The sequence below is a fragment of the Pristiophorus japonicus genome, chromosome 1, assembly GCF_044704955.1.
Source record: "Pristiophorus japonicus isolate sPriJap1 chromosome 1, sPriJap1.hap1, whole genome shotgun sequence".
Lineage (NCBI taxonomy): Eukaryota > Metazoa > Chordata > Chondrichthyes > Pristiophoridae > Pristiophorus > Pristiophorus japonicus.
The window spans coordinates 44,920,292-44,942,506 of record NC_091977.1 but is presented as its reverse complement, the minus strand read 5'-3'; the positions used below and the strand labels follow the sequence as shown (position 1 = coordinate 44,942,506).

Below are 22,215 nucleotides of genomic sequence, written 5' to 3'. Positions count from 1 at the left end.
CGTATTGCTTCCAGTTTGGCTCGCCCAATCTATGTGCATATTAAAGTCACCCATTATAACTGCTGCACCTTTATTACATGCACCCCTAATTTCCTGTTTGATACCCTCCCCAACATCACTACTACTGTTTGGAGGTCTGTACACAACTCCCACTAACGTTTTTTGCCCTTTGGTGTTCTGCAGCTCTACCCATATAGATTCCACATCATCCAAGCTAATGTCCTCCCTAACTATTGCATTAATCTCCTCTTTAACCAGCAAAGCTACCCCACCTCCTTTTCCTTTTATTCTATCCTTCCTGAATGTTGAATACCGCTGGATGTTGAGTTCCCAGCCCTGATCATCCTGGAGCCACGTCTCCGTAATCCCAATCACATCATATTTGTGAACATCTATTTGCACAGTTAATTCATCCACCTTATTGCGGATACTCCTTGTATTAAGACACAAAGCCTTCAGGCTTGTTTTTTTTAACACCCTTTGTCCTTTTAGAATTTTGCTGTACAGTGGCCCTTTTTGTTCTTTGCCTTTTGTTTTTCTGCCCTCCACTTTTCCTCATCTCCTTTCTGTCTTTTGCTTTTGCCTCCTTTTTGTTTCCCTCTGTCTCCCTGCATTGGTTCCCATCCCCCTGCTATATTAGTTTAACTCCTCCCCAACAGCAATAGCAAACACTCCCCCTAGGACATTGGTTCCGGTCCTGCCCAGGTGCAGACCGTCCGGTTTGTACTGGTCCCACCTCCCCCAGAACCAGTTCCAATGTCCCAGGAATTTGAATCCCTCCCTGCTGCACCACTGCTCAAGCCACGTATTCATCTGCGCTATCCTGCGATTCCTACTCTGACTAGCACGTGGCACTGGTAGCAATCCCGAGATTACTACTTTTGAGGTCCTACTTTTTAATTTTATTGGTACCATAGAATCAAAAATATTTACAGCACAGAAGGAGGCTATTCGACCCATCATGTCTGTGCCGGCCAAGAGCGCTATCTGGCCTAATCCCACTTTCCAGCACTTGGCCCTGTAGGTTACAGCATTTCAACTGTCTATCCAAGTACTTTTTAAATGCGATGAGGGTTTCTGTCTTTACCACCCTGAGGTAGTAAGTTCAAGACCCCCACCATCCTCTGGGTGAAAATGTTCTCCTCTACTCCACTCTAATCCTTCTACCAATTACTTTAAACCTATGCACCTCTCTGCTAAAGGAAATGGGTCTTTCCTATCCACTCTATCTCGACCCCTCATAATTTTATATGCCTCAGTCAAGTCTCCCCTCAGCCTCCTCTATTCCAAAGAAAACAACCCCAGCCTATCCAATCTTTCCTCATAGCTAAAATTCTCCAGTCCAGGCTACATCCCCGTAAATCTCCTCTGTACCCTCTCTACCTGCAATCACATCTATCTTGTAATTTGGTGACCAGAACTGTATGCAGTACTCTCGCTGTGGCCTAACTAGTGTTTTATACTTACCAGGTTTTATTGTCTGGATAAACTGTTGAATGATCATTTATCATTTACCTTATAGCTTTTGTTTTCATTCAGTTATGTGAATGTTCTCAATTTCATTTATGTTCATAAGACTGATTTTAAAATCTAAATCTTGCCTTGTACACTTTGTATGCAAATCATTACATCTCACCACCCAAAATAAAAATAATTTGAAATCTGGTTTGATAGACAAACTATATTAGGACCATCATGTTTTGGGGGAATTGGATCCTGCTGATGTATTTTTTCTCTCTCTGTGTAAATTACTGACCAGGTAGATGAGATGGTTATGTTTGCATTGATGTTCCTCACCTTGTTTTTTAGGTTAAGGACAGAGCAGAATATGTGGGCTCAGGAATACTCAATCAAGGGTATAAACCAGGGAATGATCGATGTATAGGTATATTTTCACAGAACAGACCGGAGGTGAGCTGCTTTTTGGAGCTAATGTATTTTTTTTCTCTGTCGCCAGAAATATAGCATTTTGGCCATTTGTGAATTCAAAGTATAGAGAGCAATTCTAGTGCCCTTGGCATGTGACATTGAAATATACTTTCATGCTCTTTAACTTCTGTACCTGTAATGTCTGGTGTGAGGCAACACCCAAGATGGGAAATCCATTAGAGAGCCGAGGTGGTAGCTTTATATATGCAAGTTTCATGGGAAACTACTGCACTGGAAATCTGCCAACTGCCTATTTAAAAAAAAAAAATGTCTGGCTGATTGCAGATACAATGAGCTGATCCACATGGTCCTAAAGGATAAAATAGATTTCTGTTCTGGAAAAAGAAAAATTGGGGTTTGAAAGGTTGCAAACCTTTCCCTCCTCTCTCTTTCTCTCCCTCTCTCATCCCTCTTTCCCCCCCCCCCCCCACCCCCCCAACATGGAGACAAGAACTGAAGAATGTGCCTGGGGTCAGGCCAAGACCAATTGGCCACTCTAGGGGACCCCACTCATGCCTTTCCAAATGCAGTAAATTTCTTCCCATTATGGCTGACATCAAACTAATATTCTTGAACCTTTGGGGGCGAAACCATCTGATCAAGTGGAAAAATAATCCTTACCAAGCAGCTGTTGCCTTTCTGCAAGAAGCCCCCCCCACCCCGCCTATTTTCTCGTTGCCTGCCAAACTCTTATGAGAGTAGGTGGGCTAAACATGGTAGCCACATTTGATCTAAACTTAGAAAGTTGGCCATCTTGACCATGTGCCTTCACACGGAAGATGGTCATTCTAGGGGCAGATGGACACTCTCTATATCTTGATTAATGGGTAAATAGCTGGTGAGGTGATCAATGTTTAATGACTGTGCCCCAAACTTAGTTGCTCCTACATTCCCTAAATATATTATGCAGAAAAAATATTCAACACTATTGACATTTTCCCTTGCTCAGCATGAAATTTATCCCAACACTACAAGTATGGTGTTGTGCCACGATACAATTTTAATTGGGAGAATCCAGACTGCAATTTCCTTCTACATGAAAATGATCTATGTTTAACTTGACCAATGTTGAGAATTATCTGGCAACTGCATTGAAATTTCTGACACTTTTTCTTTGTATTTCTAGTGAAAGTGTTATATTGACCTCTGATTCTGTGATCTAACTGTATAATCAGTCAACTGAATGATGTTGTAGCTGAACATGCATTTTGAAATGTTAAACATTCTCTTATCCCACTTCAGTGGGTAATTATTGAACAGGCCTGTTATAGCTACTCCATGGTGCTGGTGCCATTGTATGACACGTTGGGAGCTGAAGCTATTTCCTATATCATAAACAAAGGTAGGTTTTCTACAAATAAGTTACATTCATTTGTTGCACTTACCCATGCTACTTTTTTCTTCATTTTCAGTTTGTGATTCCTCCTACAGAATAAGCCCATTTGGTGCATTCCTGTCTGAGAGGCCCAACCATCATCAGCTGCTTCATCAATGACCTTCACTCCATCATAAGGTCAGAATGGGGTTGTTCGCTGATGATTGCACAGTGTTCAGTTCCATTCGAAACTCCTCAGATAATGATGCAGTGTGTGCCCGCATGCAGCAAGACCTGGATGACATTCAGACTTGGGCTGATAAGTGGCAAGTAATTCGCAGCACACAAGTGCCAGGCAATAACGATCTCCAATAAGAGCGTCTAACCACCATCCCCAGGATGTTGATGGTGGGAGATTCGGCGATGATAATGCCGCTGAACGTCAAGGGCTGGTGGTTGGATTCTCACTTGTTGGAGATAGTCTTTGCCTGACAATTATGATGCCCAAGCCTGAATGTCGTCCAGGTCTTTCTGCTTTCGGGCATGGACTGTTCCATTATTTAAGGACTTGCGAATGGAACTGAACACCACTATCAAAAGCGAACAAACCCCACTTCTGACCTTATGGTGGGGGGAAGCTCATTGAAGCAGCTGAAGATGGTTGGGCTGAGGACACTGCCCTGAGGAACTCCTGCAGCGATGTTCTGGGGCTGAGATGATTGACCTCCAACAACCGCACCATCTTTCTTTGTGCTAGGTATGACTCCAGCCAGTCGAGAGTTTTCCCCCTGATTCCCATTGACGTCAATTTTACTCGGGCTCCTTTATGCCACACGCGGCCAAAAGCTGCCATGATGTCAGGGGCAGTCATTCTCCCCTCACCTCTGGAATTCAGCTCTTTCGTCCATGTTTGGACCAAGGCTGTAATGAGGTCTGGAGCCAAGTGGTCCTAGCGGAACCCAAACTGAGCATCGGTGCGTGGGTTATTGCTGAGTAAGTGCCGCTTGATAGCACTGTTGACGGCACCCCCCATCACTTTGTTGATGATTGATGGGGCAGTAATTGGCCAGATTGGATTTGTCCTACTTTTGTGGACACCACATACATACCTGGGCAGTTTTCCACATTGTTGGCTAGATGCCAGTGTTGTAGCTGTAATGGAACAGCTTTGCTAGAGGCGTGGCTAGTTCTGGTCCCCGACACTCAAGTCTTCAGCACGTCAGCCGGGATATTGTCGGGGCCCATAGTCGTATCCAGTGCGTTCAGCCATTTCTTGATATCACATGGAATGAATTGAATTGGTTGGAGACTGGCTTCTGTGATGGGAACCTCCGGAGGAGTCCGTTATGGATCATCCCCTTGGCACTTCTGGCTGAAGATGGTTGTAAAGCCTTGTGTTTTGCACTGCGTGCAGCGCTCCGCCACCATTGAGAATGGGGATATTCATGGAGCCTCCTCCTCCCAGAATCTATGGAATCCTCTGCCCCAGAGAGCAGAAAAGGCTGGGTCATTGAATATATTTAAGGTGGAGATAGACAGACTTTTGAATGATAAGGGAATAAAGGGTTATGGGGAGCGGGCAGGGAAGTGGAGCTGAGTCCATGATCAGATTAGCCATGATATTAAATGGCAGAGCAAGCTCAAGGGGTCAGGTGGCCTACTCCTGCTCCTATTTCTTATGTTCTCCCGTTGGTTGTTTAATTGTCCACCGCCATTCATGACTAGATGTGACAGGACTGCAGAGCTTTGATCTGATCCTTTGATCGTGGGATAGCTTAGCACTGTTTATAGCATGCAGCATTTGTTGTTCAGCATGCATGTAGTCATGTGTTGCTGCTTCCCCAGTTTGGCATCTTATTTTTAGGTACGTCTGGTTCTGTTCCTGGCATGCTCTTCTACACACTTCAGTGAATCACGGTTAGTCCCCTGGCTTGATGGTAATGGTAGAGTGAGGGATATGCCGGGCCAAGAGGTTACACGTTGTGGTGAAATACAATTCTGATGCTACTGATGGCCCACAGCGCCTCATGGATGCCCAGTTTTGAGCAGCTAGATCTGTTCTGAATCTATCCCATTTAGCACGGTGGTCATGCCACACAACACGATAGAGGGTGACCTCACTGTGAAGGCGGGTCTTCGTCTCCACAAGGACTGTGCTACCAATGCTGTCATGGACAGATGCATCTGTAGATTGGTGAGGATGAGGTCAAGTATGTTTTTCCCCTCGTGTTGGTTCTCTCACTAGCTGCCGTAGGCTCCGTCTGGCAGCTATGTCACTCACGACCAGGCCAGTTCGGTCAGTAGTGGTGTAACTGAGCCACTCTTGGTGATGGACATTGAAGTCTCCCACCCAGAGTACATTCTGTGTCCTTTCTACCCTCAGTACTTCTTCCAAGTGGTGTTTCACATGGAGGAGTACTGATTCATCGGCTGAGGGAGGGCAGTAGGTGTAATCAGCAGGAGTTTTCCTTGCCCGTCCTTGACCTGAAGCATTGAGACTTCATGGGGTCCAGAGCAAAAGAGGACTCCCAGAGCCACTGTGCTGCCACCTCTGGTGGGTCTTGTCCTGCTGATGTGATGGGACATACCACCTAGGGATGGTGATGGAGGAGTCTGGGACATTGGCTGGAAGGTATGATTCTATGAGTTTGACCATGTCAGTTTTATTTATTGTTTTCTGTCACGGTTTGTTACAACTGAGTGGCTTGCTAGTTAAGAGGGCAGTTAAGAATCAACCAAATGCTGTAGGTCTGGAATCACATTATAGGTAACGATGGCAGATTTCCCTAAAGGGCATTAGTGAACCAAATAGGTTTTTACGACAATTCAATAGTTTCATGGCCACCATTATTGATTTTATTAGTTATTTATTTCATTGAATTTAAATTCCCCTTCTGCTGTGGTAGGATTTGAACTCGTGTCTTTGGATTACTAGTCCAGTAACATAACCATTATGCTACCATTCCCATGCGGTGTAATATATTGATTCCTTGCCTATTGCAACTTCAGGTTGTGAACAAATCTGGATTGCATAATCCATCTCAAACCAGCTGTATTTTTACTATTGACAAGCCAAATTAAAAGTTACATATTTGCAAATCTGACTTAGGTGCTGTACATTTATGTTTTACCTCCATGGACTCCAGCCTGCTTTCATATACTGGTAAAGGATTGTAGGGACAATGGGCCCAAGTTTCCACAAGAAAAAAAACGGACGCCCCTCCGAGCTGGGCGCCAGTTTTTCGCGCCTAAAACGGCGCCTAAAAAAATCCTCGGTATTCTCCACCTACTTACAGGTCCTGTGGCCCTCGGCGCAGCCAGCACGAGTTGTGGGGGGGCGGGGCCAGGTCCCGGTGCTACAGTGGGCACGCAAGTGCAGTAGCTCCAGGCGCCGAACTGTGTGGGAGGGGCCCGAAGCAAGCAGCCCCAAGCCCTGGCCCAATGGCCTCACTGGGGCTGCGTGAATGAGGCTCCTCCCACGGCCAGCTCCTGCTCCCCACCCGACCAGACCCGACACTCGCTCCCCCCCGCCCCCCCCCCCCCCCCACCCCCACCCCCGCCGACCAGACCCGCTCCGACCCGACACCCGCCCCCCCCCCGCCGCCCCGACCCGAGACCCGCTCCCCCCCCCCTCCCCGATCCGACACCCGCTCCGACCCGACACCCGCCCCCCCCCCCCCGCCGCCCCGACCCGAGACCCGCTCCCCCCCCGACCCGACCCGACACCCGCTCCCCCCCTCCGACCCGAGACCCGAGACCCGCTCCCCCCCCCACCCCCCACCCCCGACTGACCCAACCCGAGACCCGCTCTCCTCCCCCCCCCCCCCCCGACCTGCGCTCCTGTTCCCCGACCCTCCCCCTGTTCCCCGACCCCCCCCCCCCGTTCCCCGACCCCCCCGCCCCGTTCCCCTCCCCCCCCGTTCCCCGACCCCTCCCCCCGTTCCCCGACCCCTCCCCCCGTTCCCCGACCCCTCCCCCGTTCCCCGACCCCTCCCCCGTTCCCCGACCCCTCCCCCGTTCCCCGACCCCTCCCCCGTTCCCCGACCCCTCCCCCGTTCCCCGACCCCTCCCCCGTTCCCCGACCCCTCCCCCGTTCCCCGACCCCTCCCCCGTTCCCCGACCCCTCCCCCGTTCCCCGACCCCTCCCCCGTTCCCCGACCCCTCCCCCGTTCCCCGACACCTCCCCCGTTCCCCGACACCTCCCCCGTTCCCCGACCCCTCCCCCGTTCCCCGACCCCTCCCCCGTTCCCCGACCCCTCCCCCGTTCCCCGACCCCTCCCCCGTTCCCCGACCCCTCCCCCCGTTCCCCGACCCCTCCCCCCGTTCCCCGACCCCTCCCCCCGTTCCCCGACCCCTCCCCCCGTTCCCCGACCCCTCCCCCGTTCCCCGACCCCTCCCCCGTTCCCCGACCCCTCCCCCCGTTCCCCGACCCCTCCCCCCGTTCCCCGACCCCTCCCCCCGTTCCCCGACCCCTCCCCCCGTTCCCCGACCCCTCCCCCCGTTCCCCGACCCCTCCCCCCGTTCCCCGACCCCTCCCCCCGTTCCCCGACCCCTCCCCCCGTTCCCCGACCCCTCCCCCCGTTCCCCGACCCCTCCCCCCGTTCCCCGACCCCTCCCCCCGTTCCCCGACCCCTCCCCCCGTTCCCCGACCCCTCCCCCCGTTCCCCGACCCCTCCCCCCGTTCCCCGACCCCTCCCCCCGTTCCCCGACCCCTCCCCCCGTTCCCCGACCCCTCCCCCCGTTCCCCGACCCCTCCCCCCGTTCCCCGACCCCTCCCCCCGTTCCCCGACCCCTCCCCCCGTTCCCCGACCCCTCCCCCCGTTCCCCGACCCCTCCCCCCGTTCCCCGACCCCTCCCCCCGTTCCCCGACCCCTCCCCCCGTTCCCCGACCCCTCCCCCCGTTCCCCGACCCCTCCCCCCGTTCCCCGACCCCTCCCCCCGTTCCCCGACCCCTCCCCCCGTTCCCCGACTCTCCCCCCCCCGTTCCCCTCCCCCCCCGTTCCCCTCCCCCCCCCGTTCCCCTCCCCCCCCCGTTCCCCTCCCCCCGACCCCGACCCTCCCCGTTCCTCGACCACCCCCGCTCCTGTTCCCCGATGCCCCCCCCCCGCTCTTGTTCCCCGACCCCCACCCTCCCGTTCCCCGACCGTTCCTCGACCCCCCCCTGCTCCTGCTCCCCGACCCCCCCTCAACCCCCCCCTGCTCCTGTTCCCCGACGCCCCCCCCGCTCCTGTTCCCCGACGCCCCCCCCGCTCCTGTTCCCCGACGCCCCCCCCCCCGCTCCTGTTCCCCGACGCCCCCCCCACTCCTGTTCCCCGAGGCCCCCCCCCTGCTCCTGTTTCCCCGATCCCCCCCCGCGCTCTCCCTCCCTCTCTCCCTCCCTCCCTCTCTCTCCCTCCCTCCCTCTCTCTCTCCCTCCCTCCCCTCTCTCTCTCCCCCTCTCTCTCTCTTCCAACCCCCCTTCTCTCTCTCTCTCCCCCCCCTCCCTCCCCCCTCTCTCCCTCCCTCCCCATCCCTCTCTCTCTCTTCCAACCCCCCTTCTCTCTCTCTCTCCCTCCCTCCCTCCCTCCCTCCCTCCCTCCCTCCCTCCCTCCCTCCCTCCCCTCTCTCTCTCTCTCTCTCTCTCTCTCTCTCTCTCTTCCCCTCCTGCTCAGCGGCACGAACGGCTGCAGAATTCTCCCTGGCTGAAGCACTTTCACACAGGTAGGAAGATGGTTTATTTAATCTTTTCTTGGCTTATAAATGTTTATTCAGGTTGGATTTATTTGTATAATATTTGTAGAAGTATAAATAAGGATTTATTGTCGAATTTAATGAGTTCCCTTCCCCCCCCCCTCCCACCTCGTTCTGGACGCCTAATTTGTAACCTGCGCCTGATTTTTTAATGTGTAGAACAGGTTTTTTCAGTTCTACAAAAATCTTCACTGGCTCCATTCTACTTTAGTTTGGAGTACATTTTCACTGTGGAAACTTTCAAATCAGGCGTCAGTGGCCGGACACGTCCCCTTTTGAAGAAAAAATTCTGTTCTAAACTAGAACTGTTCTACCTGACTAGAACTGCAGAAAAAAAAATGTGGAGAATTGCGATTTCTAAAATAGTCCGTTCTCCACCAGTTGCTCCTAAAAATCAGGCGCGAATCATGTGGAAACTTGGGCCCATTGTGAGCACAGTTTCTGAGCACTTGACTAATTTTGGCTGGGAGGAGGGAAGAGAAGAAAGGATTATTTTTAGACCATACTGAAGCTTCAGTATGATTGTCAAATTGATCACAAGCAGTAAGCTTTAAAGACCCTCGTATGGGCTCACAGAATTCGTGGGACTCTTTCCTTCTGTGCTTGCCGTTGCATGTATGTAAAATTGAATTTCACCGTGCCTTTCTCAGTAAATTTCACTAAGTATAATAAAAAAAATATCTTGTGTTCTTCTTTGGAGTTGCCATTTATACTGGGCATGACCACAAACAACAGCCGGGTTCCTATGCTGAATTTCGGAGCGGTCTGAAATGACATTGTGTGCCACTGCCAGGTGCAGAGTTCACCACTTGCCAACTTCAGGATCGGACCTTGGGCCGACCTGCAGTAAAATTATGATTTTGTTTTCTCAAAACAATATTTTTCATGCCATCCTGTCTCTAAATAAGCTACTGAGGTAAAACTATACTTTGTCAGCCATCAATGAAGTTGGGTAGAGCATTCTGAACACCATCACAGCAACCATGCTTTTGCAGCATTGAAGAACAGTAGGTAGAAATTCAATTTCACATGGAGCATCTGTCAGTACACAGAGAAGGCTTACAGATACACTTCTGTACTCGAAACATTCCTTCACTTCACAGTCATTCAGTATGCATGACACTGGAGCATAATCTAATATATTTAAAAAATACAGTTTTATTGCAATTTTAGCAAACCTTGTAGTTAAATAAGAAAGTAACCTGATGTCTCCTTGCTCTTAGCGGATATTTCGGTTATATTCTGTGACACAACGGTCAAAGTAGAAGCTGTACTTCAGGGTGTGGAAAATGGGACAACTCCAAACGTTAAGACCATCGTTGTCATGAACATTTTTGGAGCTGACCTAAAAGAACGAGGAAATAATTGTGGAGTCTCAATTGCTTCTTTAAAGGAAGTAGAGGTGAGGTGTCTAAAAACAATCCAGTGTTCACGTTTGCTGGCTATCTTTTGTACTAGGCGTGCATCATTCTAGTTTATAGCTGCATAGAGGTTAAGGATAAATCCATCTTTATTTGATATTTCTGTTTACAACCACCCTGCCTCTTGCTTTCACATAACTACTTCCAGCTATGAAAGCCCAGTATTTAAAATAATGGATTACTCTTCATTCCTGTTAATATTATCTTTCTGATTGCTCAGGGTAGGTAGATATATCTTTTGAAATACGAGAAATATCTTTGTTTTTTTCCTTACAAAAGTTATTGTGTAGTGTTTTTTAATGTGAGTTCTGATAAATGTATGAACAATAGACCATCTATTGGATGGGATTGGAATAATAAAACTAATTGCTTGGGATCAGGTTAATGTAATGGATCAGGTTCCACAGACACATGTATGCTGCTTGTATAACAAATAGGCTGATGTATGTAATGTTGAATTTACTTGATTTGCATACCAGGATCAATGCAGTTACATAAATTGCAAATTTATTGTTTATTTCAATTTTTCTTGTAGAATGAAGGAAAGCATCAGAAATGGAAGCAAAAAGTAAGTAAACCTTGTTTCATCTGCAATATTTGTGATCAAACGGAGAGCTGCTCATGACCAAAATTGAGTGTGTGGTTTTTAAAGCCATTTATCCAAATTCCTAATTACTCAACCTAACATGTTCAGGAGTGTGATTTTTAAATTTGTTACTGTGAGAACATAAGAAATAGGAGCAGGAGTAGGCCATTTGGCCCCTCGAGCCTGCTCCGCCATTTAGTAAGATCATGGCTGATCTGATCATGAACTCCGCACCACTTCCCTGCCCGCTGCCCATAATCCTTTATTTCCTTATCGCTGAGCTGAGATGCGATTTGGACTTTTGGACAGATTTTTATCCAGTAGCTTCGTTCTCTGCATCATTGTTCCTTGATTTTCCCTCAGCACCCCACTGCGCTCCTGAGCTCCCACCTCCAAAACTCAATTGAACCATGGAATGGCTTCTGCTCTGTTAGTATGCAATAATACCTAAAGCACTGAACTGTGTTCGACTCTCAGTGTACATATCTAAAAATATTGCTAAATTTTCAGTGTCCCACAATACACCACTCCTGAGAAAAGCTGCAGATGTTGCATAATAATTTTGCATATCCTGATATTTTAATCTTTCAACACTGAACAATTTATCAATTCCGAAAAATTGCGGGTAGTCACCTTTGTTACTTTTCCGATAAGAACAAGTCTAACTGTCTTGATAATTATTCATAACTTGATACCTGTAATCATTTTGGTTACTCAGTTCATGGCCAATATTAGATGATTAGAACTATTCAGTAGTCCAACACCTTTTACAGAAGTAATATTACTCGTTTTTGATTTGTACTTCGTATCCCTCAGTCACAGTCACAAAGTTGCGCACAGCAAGGTCCCACAACAGCAAAGCGATGAGTAATCAGCCAGTCCACCTGAACAGGCAGACAGACATCCCATCCAAAAGATGGCACTGACAACAAAGCAACATTTCTTCATTAATACACTGAAGTGTCAACCTAGGTTATCTGCTAAAGTTCCTGGAGTGGGGCTTGAAACCTTGATCTTTTAACTCAGTGGCAAGAATTCTACCATAGTGGCAAGCTGGCACCTACTGGCTCAAATATCTTAATTTTCAGGTTCTTCTGAATTTGGGCATATTTTTTTGGTCATATCTGTGAGATTAGAGATTTTGATCACCTGTTATCTTCTGCCTTTTCAGCTACCACAACCTAACGACTTGGCTGTTATTTGTTTCACCAGTGGAACCACAGGCAAGTACCACTGGGACTTGAGTCATTTCACTTTATAAAAAAAAATGTTTATTCCTGATTTCGCTTGTCAAAGTGTTAATCGCCTTTTTCTCTGGAAACAAAAATCACAAAACCATATTCAGTGTTAAACAGTATAAGTGTCCCAGTTATTTTTCATACATCACCCAGATTAGTGTCAGGCTGAAAAATGTAGAAAATGTGCTGTATGTCTTGTTCATTTGTGTGGTATCAACTTAATGAGTTTTCTCTTAAAATCACTTTAAAATTTCATACGATTGTATACGCTCGTATTTCATCATATTTGACTTTGATCATGGACCAATGCTGATTTACAATGGGTTAAATAAAATTGATTACTGTTACTCTTTCAGGAAACCCCAAAGGGGCAATGCTGACGCATAGAAACGTCGTGTCTAATCTCTCTGCTTTTCTGAAAGTCACAGAGGTAAACACCAGGTGCTATCATCGTGTCCTTATATTTCCAAATGGAATCCATAATTTATGTCTTTGCTTTGATGGGCAGCAGGCATGCAAGTTGATTCTCTAGGTGTGATATTTTCAAAGTGAAATTTCATGTCACTTGAGTAACTAACACCAAAATTAAGGCAGCTCACCACCACCTTCTCAAGGGCAATTAAGAATGGGCAATAAATGTTGGCCTTACCAGCGATGCCCACATCCCATGAATGAATATTTTTTTAATTCTTTAGGTGAAAATGATTTTATATTGCATTTATAAAGTGTCTTATCACATCTCTCATGACACCTAAAGCACTTCATATGCACTGCATTAAGAGCAGTTATTGTTGCTGTGTAGGTGACTAGCAGCCATTTTATATATAGCAATGTCCCACAGACAGCAATTGCATGAATTATCAGATTATATATTAATTTTGGTGTTTGAAGGCAGAATATTGATCTGGGTACAGCTAGAACTTCCTGCTCTACATGTGATGTCAAACCAAAGTGGTGTGAATCTAAACCCTTCCAGGGGACCTTCATTGCTTCACTACAATAATAATCCTTTGCAGAAATGCTCAAGTTGTAATGTAAATACACCCTTTTTAAAAAAAAAAATCAGGCAACGTTCCTGCTAAGCTGTGCGGCTGCACAGTGGTCTTGAGGTCCCTCACAGGCCGCTCACTGGCTTTTGTATGGGAGAAACCGTACATGTGTGAATATTTAAATGGTCCATGCAACCGCTAAAAGGGACTGCGTACCAAAAAAAAGGACACATTGAAGCCAGGTATTTCATCCTGAAATTGCGAGAACTGTACTGACTTCCAACTGACCTCAGCATATTTACGAGCAGCTCCAATTATCTCGATCGCCATAAGTTGAGCATTGGCCTTAAAGGCGGCAGGCTGCGTTAGGAGCTAAGTTTCATAACGCTGCAGATCCCGAACTACCCATAAACAATACCACAAGAGATATGCTAGTATTTAAGCAGCTGTTCTGCTTTCTGACCAAACTCAACATGCTATGAGGAAATATTGAATAGAAACAAAAATTTACAGCGCAGAAGGAGGCCATTTCGGCCCATCGTGTCCGCGCCGGCCGACAAAGAGCCGCACAGCCCTTGGTCAGCAGTCCTAAAGGTTACATATAAACCTATGAACAATGACGGAAAGGCAAAGAGCACCCAGCCCAATCAGTCTGCCTCACACAACTGCGACACCCCTTACACTGAAACATTCTACACTCCATCTCCACCGGAGCCATGTGATCTCCTGGGAGAGGCAAAAACCAGATAAAAACCCAGGCCAATTTATGGAGAAAAAATCTGGGAAAATTCCTCTCCGACCCATCCAGGCAATCGAAATTAGTCCAGGAGATCACCTTGGCCGTATTCTATTCCCTGCAGTACTTACCATTATATCTGCACCGTCCAACAAAAGTCATCCAGTCTAATCCCAATTACCAGCTCGAGGACCGTAACCCTGCAGGTTACTGCACTTTAAGTGCCCATCCAACCATCCCTTAAAAGTGGTGAGGGTTTCTGCATCCAGGCAGCGAATTCCAGATCACCACAACTCTCTTCGTAAAGAAGCCTCCCCTCAAATCCCCTCGAAACCTTCCACCAACCACCTTAAAACTATGCCCCTTCATAATAGACCCCTCTACCAATGGAAATAGACCCTTACTATCCACTATGTCCAGGCCCCTCAATATTTTGTACACCTCAATGAGGTCTCCTCTCAACCTCCTCTGTTCCAATGAGAACAACCCCAGCCTATCCAATCTGTCCTCATAACTAAGATTCTCCATTCCAGGCAGCATCCAAGTAAATCTCCTCTGCACCCTCTCTAGTGCAATCATGTCTTTCCTATAATACGGTGACCAGAACTGCACGCAGTACTCCAGCTGTGGCCTAACCAAAGTATTATACAATTTAAGCATAACCTCCCTGCTCTTATATTCTATGCCTCGGCCAGTAAAGGCAAGCATTCCGTATGCCTTCGTAACCACCTTATCCACCTGGTCTGCTACTTTCAGGGATCTGTGGACAAGCACTTTAAGGTCCCTTTGTTCATTTACACTATTAAATGGCCTACCACTTAATGTGTATACCCTTTCCTTATTATCCCTCCCAAAGTACATCACCTCACACTTCTCTGAATTAAATTCCATTTGCCACCGCTCTGCCCACCTGACCAGTAGATTGATAACCTCCTGCAGCCCATGACTTTCCTCTTCATTATCAACCACACAGCCAATTTTAGTGTTGTCTGCAAACTTCTTAATCATACACCCTATATTCAAATTAAATCGTTGATATATACCACAAAAAGCAAGGGACCCAGTACTAAGCCCTGCAGAACCCCACTGGAAATATCCTTCCAGTCACAAAAACATCCATCAATCATTACCCTTTGCTTCCTACCTCCAAGCCAATTTTGGATCCAACTTGCCACTTTGCCCTGTATCCCATGGGCTTTAACCTTCATGACCAGTCTACCTTTGGAGGCTGAGTTTGTTTTCCTTGGAACAGAGGAGGCTGAGGGGTGACCTTATTGAGGTGTATAAAATTATGAGGGGCTTAGATAGAGTGGATAGGAAGGACCTATTTCTCTTGGCAGAGGGTTCAACAACCAGGGGACTTCGATTTAAATAATTGTTAAGAGGTTTAGAGAAGAAATGAGGGAAAATTTCTTCACCAGAGGGTGGTGGGGGTCTGAACTCATTGCCTGCAAGGATGGTAGAGGCAGAAACCCTCACCACATTTAAGGGATGCTTGGATATGCACTTGAAGTGCTGTAACCTGCAGGGCTACGGACCAAGAGCTGGAAAGTGGGATTAGGCTGGATAGCTGTTTGTTGGGCGGCACAGACACGATGGGCTGAAATGGCTTCCTTCCGTGCTGTAAATTTCTATGATTCTATGGCCAGGACCTGTTGCAAGGCAGTATATCCATTGTGCCCATACTACAAATGGAATGAAATCTTTTGGAAATTTATTTTTTATGTGATACGACTCAGTCTCCCATGGCATTAAATATTTCATGAGCTGCTTGTTTTATGGAATATTCTCTTTTATAAAAAAAAAACTAGAAGTTGCATTGATAGTAGAACTTTAGCATCAGTATTGTAGGAATTGCAATGAAATTGCTGCCACCTGCACTTGACATCTCTGATGAGATGTGTCAAACTTTGAGAAGTTTTAATAAAAAGTATTCCTACTGGTCAATAAGTCAGTGTATAAGTGACTAATGGGTATAATTATAACATCATCACCAAAAGAATGATTGGAAAGCTAGAATATATATATTTTTTTTATATAAGAGTGTTGGCATGTGGCATGTCAAACCAGAAGCAGAATCTATGATAACTTTTAAGAAAGAAAGGCTTACATTTATATAGCGCCTTTCACGATTACCAGACATCTCAAAGCACTTTTTGAAGTGTAGTCACTGTTGTAATGTGGGAAATGTGGCAGCCAATTTGCGCACAGCAAGCTCCCACAAACAGCAATGTGATAATGCCCAGATAATCTGTTTTGGTTATGTTAATTGAGGGATAAATATTGGCCAGGACACTGGGGATAACTGCCCTGCTTTTTTTTTTGAAATAGTACCATGGGATCTTTTACGTCCACCTGAGGGAGCAGACGGGACCTCAGTTTAATGTCTCATCCAAAAGGCGGCACCTCCGACAGTGCAGCACTCCCTTAACACTGCACTGGAGTGTCAGCCTAGATTTGTGCACTCAAGTCCCTGGAGTGGGACTTGAACCCACAATCTTCTGACTCTGAGGCGAGGGTGCTATCCACTGAGCCACAGCTGACACTTCAAAAGCAGAGTGGCTAAATATTTAAAATGTATGGGGAAATGGGATGATGCAAATATCATAGAATTATAGAAATTTACACCACAGAAGGAAGCCATCTTGTCCATCGTGTTTGTGCTGGAATCTATTTCATAGAATTACTACAGGTGTAATGGACTAAACAGCCATTTTAGGTGCTGCAAATTCTGTGATTCAAAGTATGTATGTAACATTTTGTTTGCCATAAACAATAAATGGTAGTTTATATATGTAATGTAAAAGGTTAGATGTTTTAGTTTTATTATTCTGTGGTAATTGGCCAATAGCGTTCCTGAGTTTAACAATGCAATTAACAAGTAATTGGAAAAGTTAAGATGTTGTGATTTCAAGATCATCTTTCTCTGTAATTTGCTTTTTGCTTTCAATTCCAAATATGGATTTATCCATCTTATCTTTTTTTTCTTTCCTTTCACTTCATTGTCTTTCTTCTTCCATACTCCTGAAGAATTTGAACTTCCCTACTGCAGATGATATTCTAATCTCTTTCTTACCTCTGGGTCATATGTTTGAAAGATTGGTAGAGGTAGGTCTATTTTGATTAATCCAAGCCTCAGTTGTGTGTTGTGTTTTTACAGGAACATTGGGTGGCAACACCCACTGACGTACACATTTCCTTTTTACCTCTTGCACACATGTTTGAACGCTTGGTGCAGGTAAGATGCAGAATTGCTGGACCATAAGTTGTATTTCAAAATTCAGAATGGTTAAGAGGGCCGGTGTACAATTCCTTGCAACAGTTATTAATTTTTTTAAATTATTCATTCCTGGGATGTGGGTGTTGCTGGAAAGGCCAGCATTTGTTGCCCTTGAGAAGGTAGTGGTGAGCCGCCGCCTTGAATAACTGCAGTCTGTGTGGTGAAAGTACTCCTACAGTGCTCTTAGGGAGAGTGTTCCAGGATTTTGACCCAACGATGATGAAGGAATGGTGATATATTTCCAAGTCAGGATGGTGTGTGACTTGGAGAGGAACTTTGAGGTGGTGGTGTTCCCATGCGCCTGCTGCCCTGGTCCTTCTCGGTGGTAGTGGTCACGGGTTTGGGAGGGGCTGCCGAAGAAGCCTTGGCGAGTTGCTGCAGTGCATCTTGTAGATGGTACACACTGCAGCCATGGTGCAGATACATGGGAGCATTATCACCTGCAAGTTCCTCTCCAAGTTACACACCATCCTGACTTGGAAATATATCACTGCTCCTTCATCGTCGCTGGGTCAAAATCCTGGAACTCCCTCCCCAACAGCACTGAGAGTGTATCTTCACCACAGGGACTGCAGTTGTTCAAGAAGGTGGCTCACCACCACCTTCTCGATGGCAATTAGGCATGGGCAATATATGCTGGCCTCACCAGTGACGCCCATCTCCCGGAACGAATAATCAAAAAAATAATAATTTGAAATGTACATAGAAGTGAACTTTTCAACAAGTATTTGTCAATTATCTGTCTGCGACCCAGCGAGAAGCAAAGATGGAGCAGGGAGTAGCTTAAAAAGCCCGAGCGGGGCCCCAATGTCTGCCCTTAGCTGAGGACCAATAGCTGGGAGAGTGAAGCATTGCCCCAAGTCTCTTATTCTCACTCTTCACACCTCAGATTTCTCACCATCTCTTCTAAAGACACTGCTCAGTGCCGACCTTACAGCTCACATCCCATGGCTCATACAGCAGTGCCTGGTCTCCAGTCATCTTGGACCCCCTTGCCACTGGGCCAAGACCTCGCTCTGCTAAGCCCGTGTGGTAACCGGTGTGCAACGGCCACCCCACAATAAAAGAACTCACGCACAGGCAGCTTCCCTCAAAATGAAGTTCGGAACCTGGAACGTCAGGACCCTCATGGACAACTCCAACAGTGACCGACTGGAACGCCGCACCGCCATTGTTGCCCGAGAACTTCGACGTCGGCATCGCTGCCCTAAGCGAGACCCGGTGGGCAGGGGAAGGCCAGCTCAAAGAACAAGGTGGAGGTTACACCACCTTCTGGAAAGGCAAACCAGAGGAAGAACGCCGCCTTCACGGAGTCGGTTTCGCCATCAAGAACGAGCTAGTCGAACGTCTCATGACTCTCCAACTCGCCCTATCCCAGAACCAGTGCGCCAGTTATCAGTGCGTACACCCCAACACTCGACGCAACAGATGAGGCCAAAAAGGGATTTTACTCCAGCCTCGAACAATCCCTGTCCCGTGTCCCTACGGACGACAAACTGATCCTCCTCGGTGACTTCAATGCCAGGGTCGGTAAGGACACAGATCTCTGGGGAGGCGTGATCGGCAGAGAGGGGGTAGGGAAAACCAACTTCAGTGGTACCCTGCTCCTGACAAAATGCCGAGAACACGTCATCACTAACACCTTGTTCCGCCAGAGGGACAAGTACAAGGTATCGTGGCAACACCCTCGCTCCAAATACTGGCACCTGCTCGACTACATCATCGTTCGAGCCAGGGATCTCGAGGATGTGCGCATCACCCGTGCCATGACAGGAGCTGATGACTGCTGGACGGACCACTGCTGAACCCACTCCATCAACATCAATGTAGCCCCAAAGTGGCGACGGCAGCAGAAGCAGTGTCACAGAAAAATCAACAGCGGGGCACTCAAAGACCCAGCTAAGAGAGCCCTATACAGCCAGCAGCTTACTGCCAACCTGGTGACCCTTGATGACCCCGAGACGCAGAATGCCCACAGCGCCTGGTCTGCCCTCCAGGCCACCATAACCAGCACCTGCAAAGAGACGCTCGGTCACTCAACCAGGAAACACCAAGACTGATTTGATGAGAATGACCAGGAGATCCAAGAGCTAATAAGTCACAAGCACGGTGCATTTCTGAACCTAAAACAACAACCCAATTCGGGAGTAGCAAAGCAGCTTTACAGACGGATTAAGGCCGAGTTCCAGCAAAAAAAAAAACCATGACCTAAAGAATAGATGGTGGGTGGAGAAAGCTCAGCACCTGGCCGACAGCCATGATGTGCGAGGACTTTTCACCGCAGTCAAGTCCACCTATGGCCCAAGCACCCAAGGCCCCACTCCACTAGTGGCCAAGAACAGGGAGCCACTCAAGGACACCGAGGCAGTCAGGACCCGCTGGAAGGAGCACTCTGAAGACCTCCTTAATCAAGACTCTGCCTTTGACACGAGTGTCCTCGACTCCATCCCGCAGCATGCTACCCGCCTCCATCTCAGCATAACCCCAGCTCTGCACGAAGTAGAAAAGGCCATCTGTCAGCTCAAGAACAACACGGCATCGGGAGTGGATGGAATCTGGTGGAGAGACACTATTGGCACGAATGCATGACCTCATCTCTCTCATCTGGAAGGAGGAGAGCATGCCGGGAGATCTCAGAGATGCAGTAATCGTGACCATCTTTAAAAAAGGAGACAAGTCCGACTGCGGCAACTACAGAGGAATCTCGCTGTTATCAGCCGCTGGGAAGGTCATCGCTAGAATCCTCCTCAACCGTCTTCTCCCTATGGCCGAGTAGCTCCTCCCGGAGTCACAGTGCAGATTCCGTCCGCTACGGGGTACACGGACATGATTTTTACGGCGCGACAACTGCAAGAGAAATGCAGGGAACAGCACCAACCCTTGTACGTGGCCGCCTTTGACCTTAGAAAGACCTTTGACACTGTTAACCGCGAGGGACTATGGAGCGTCCTCTTCCTTTTCGGCTGCCCCCAAAAGTATGTCACCATCCTCCACCTGCTGCACGACGACATGCAAGCGGTGATCCTGACCACCACAGATTCAATCCACGTCTGGACCAGGGTCGAGCAGGGTTGCGTCATCGCGCCAACCCTCTTCTCGATCTTCCTCGCTGCAATGCTCCACCTCACGCTCAACAAGCTCCCTGCTGGAGTGGAACTAATCTATAGAACCAGTGGGAACCTGTTCAACCTTCAGTGTCTTCAGACCAGATCCAAGACCGTCCCATCCTCTGTCGTCAAGCTACAGTATGTGGATAGCGCTTGCGTCTGCGCACATTGAGGCTGAACTCCAAGTCATAGTCAACATCTTCACCAAGGCGTACGAAAGCATGGGCCTTACATTAAACAAAGGTCCTCCACCAACCTGACCCCACCTCACAGCACTGCCCCCTCCAGTCCTCAAGATCCACGCATGGCCCTGAACTACGTGGACCACTTTCTATACCTCGGGAGCCTATTATCAACAAGGGCAGACATCAACGATGAGTTCAACACTGCCTCCAGTGCACCAGCGCAGCCTTCGGCTGCCTGAGGGATGAGTGTGTTTGAAGATCAGGCCCTCAAATCTGGCACCAAGCTTATGGTCTATACAGCTGTAGTAATACCCATCCTCCTGTATGGCTCAGAAATGTGAACCATTTACAGTAGACACCTCAAATCGCTGGAGAAATACTACCAGCGTTGTCTCCGCAAGATCCTGCAAATCCCCTGGGAGGACAGGTGCACCAACATTAGTGTCCTCGATCAGGCCAACATCCCCAGCATCGAAGCACGAACCACACACGACCAGCTCCGTTGGGCGGGCCACATTGTTCGTATGTCTGATACAGATCTCCCAAAGCAAGCGCTCTACTCTGAACTCCTACATGGCAAGCGAGCACCAGGTGGGCAGAGGAAATGTTTCAAGAGCACCCTCAAAACCTCCTTGATAAAATGCAATATCCCCACCGACACCTGTGAGCCCCTGGCCAGAGACCACCCTAAGTGGTGGAAGAGCATTTAGGAGGGCGCTGCGCACCTCGAGTCTCGTCGCCGAGAGCATGCAGAAAACAAGTGCAGGCAGCGGAAGGAGCGTGCGGCAAACCAGACTCCCCACCCACACTTTCCTTCAACACCTGTGACGGAGACTGTAATTCCCATATTGGATTGTTCAGCTACCTAAGAACTCACTTTTAGAGTGGAAGCAAGTCTTCCTTGATTTCGAGGGACTGCCTATGATATGAGAAGTGAACTTTTCAACAAGTATTTGTCAGTTATCTGTTTGGACAGAAGGAAGGTAGGTTTGTGACTTTCCCCACCCCCCCCCCCCCCCCAATATGGCCAAGATTGTAAGTAAGGTAAGTGTAATTACTGATAGATGAAGTTTACCAAATTGCAGAACTTAGAACATTAATACTGAATGGAATCTGGAGAAAGGAATGCCTTCATCTTGAAAAGTGAACCAGCAAGAGGATGTCCTGGGTTGAAGTAAAGCTGTGTTTTTAGAGAAGCGTAGAATAATTGGTGGTATTGATGGTTCCCTCCTTGAAGTCTTACAGCAGCTTCTTCTTAAAACTGATCAAGAAGGGTCAATTTTAACCTGCCTCCCCCCGCCCCACTCTGTTCGGCAGAAACCGGGCGGGTGCAGGTAAAATTGAGTGGGAGACATCCCCATTTTGTTTCCGTCCCGATATGGCAGACTGCAATTTCACATTGCAGGGGGCAAAGACACCTGTTGGAAACAGGGTGGGGTCCTTCTTGAAATATGCAGATCAAGCTCTCATTATATCATCAGGGCCCGACTGGAATTTCTTTTAACCTGAGGCCTGAGTGAGAGGCAGTTGTGGCTTTCCCGCCCAGCCAAAGCTGCCAGGAGCTGCATCAAGGTCCAGTATTGGCTCACTACAGTATCATTTTCTTTAAAGAAAATTAAATTTCCTTGTCAGCCAGGAGGAGCAGAACTGCTCCTCCGAGCCTCACCAGGAAGCCTTGCTCCTTCCCTGCTCTAGGCTT

The 22,215-nt window shown here is 47.9% G+C and overlaps 1 protein-coding gene across 9 annotated transcripts in view; it reads left to right on the top strand.

The window, feature by feature from the left end:
• The window catches only part of LOC139263173 (long-chain-fatty-acid--CoA ligase 1-like), a 232,975-nt gene that overhangs the window by 156,705 nt on the left and 54,055 nt on the right, over positions 1-22,215 (top strand). For 7 of the 9 annotated variants that reach the window (XM_070878863.1, XM_070878909.1, XM_070878846.1 and 4 more), the window contains 7 exons: positions 1,810-1,911; positions 3,172-3,271; positions 10,198-10,376; positions 10,931-10,963; positions 12,153-12,204; positions 12,576-12,649; positions 16,975-17,052. In XM_070878863.1, the coding sequence (XP_070734964.1) occupies positions 1,810-1,911; positions 3,172-3,271; positions 10,198-10,376; positions 10,931-10,963; positions 12,153-12,204; positions 12,576-12,649; positions 16,975-17,052 (618 nt within the window). Of the gene's footprint in view, positions 1-1,809; positions 1,912-3,171; positions 3,272-10,197; positions 10,377-10,930; positions 10,964-12,152; positions 12,205-12,575; positions 12,650-16,974; positions 17,053-17,104; positions 17,183-22,215 lie in introns of all 9 variants that reach the window. The other 2 variants (XM_070878919.1, XM_070878853.1) reach the window with 1 other exon arrangement.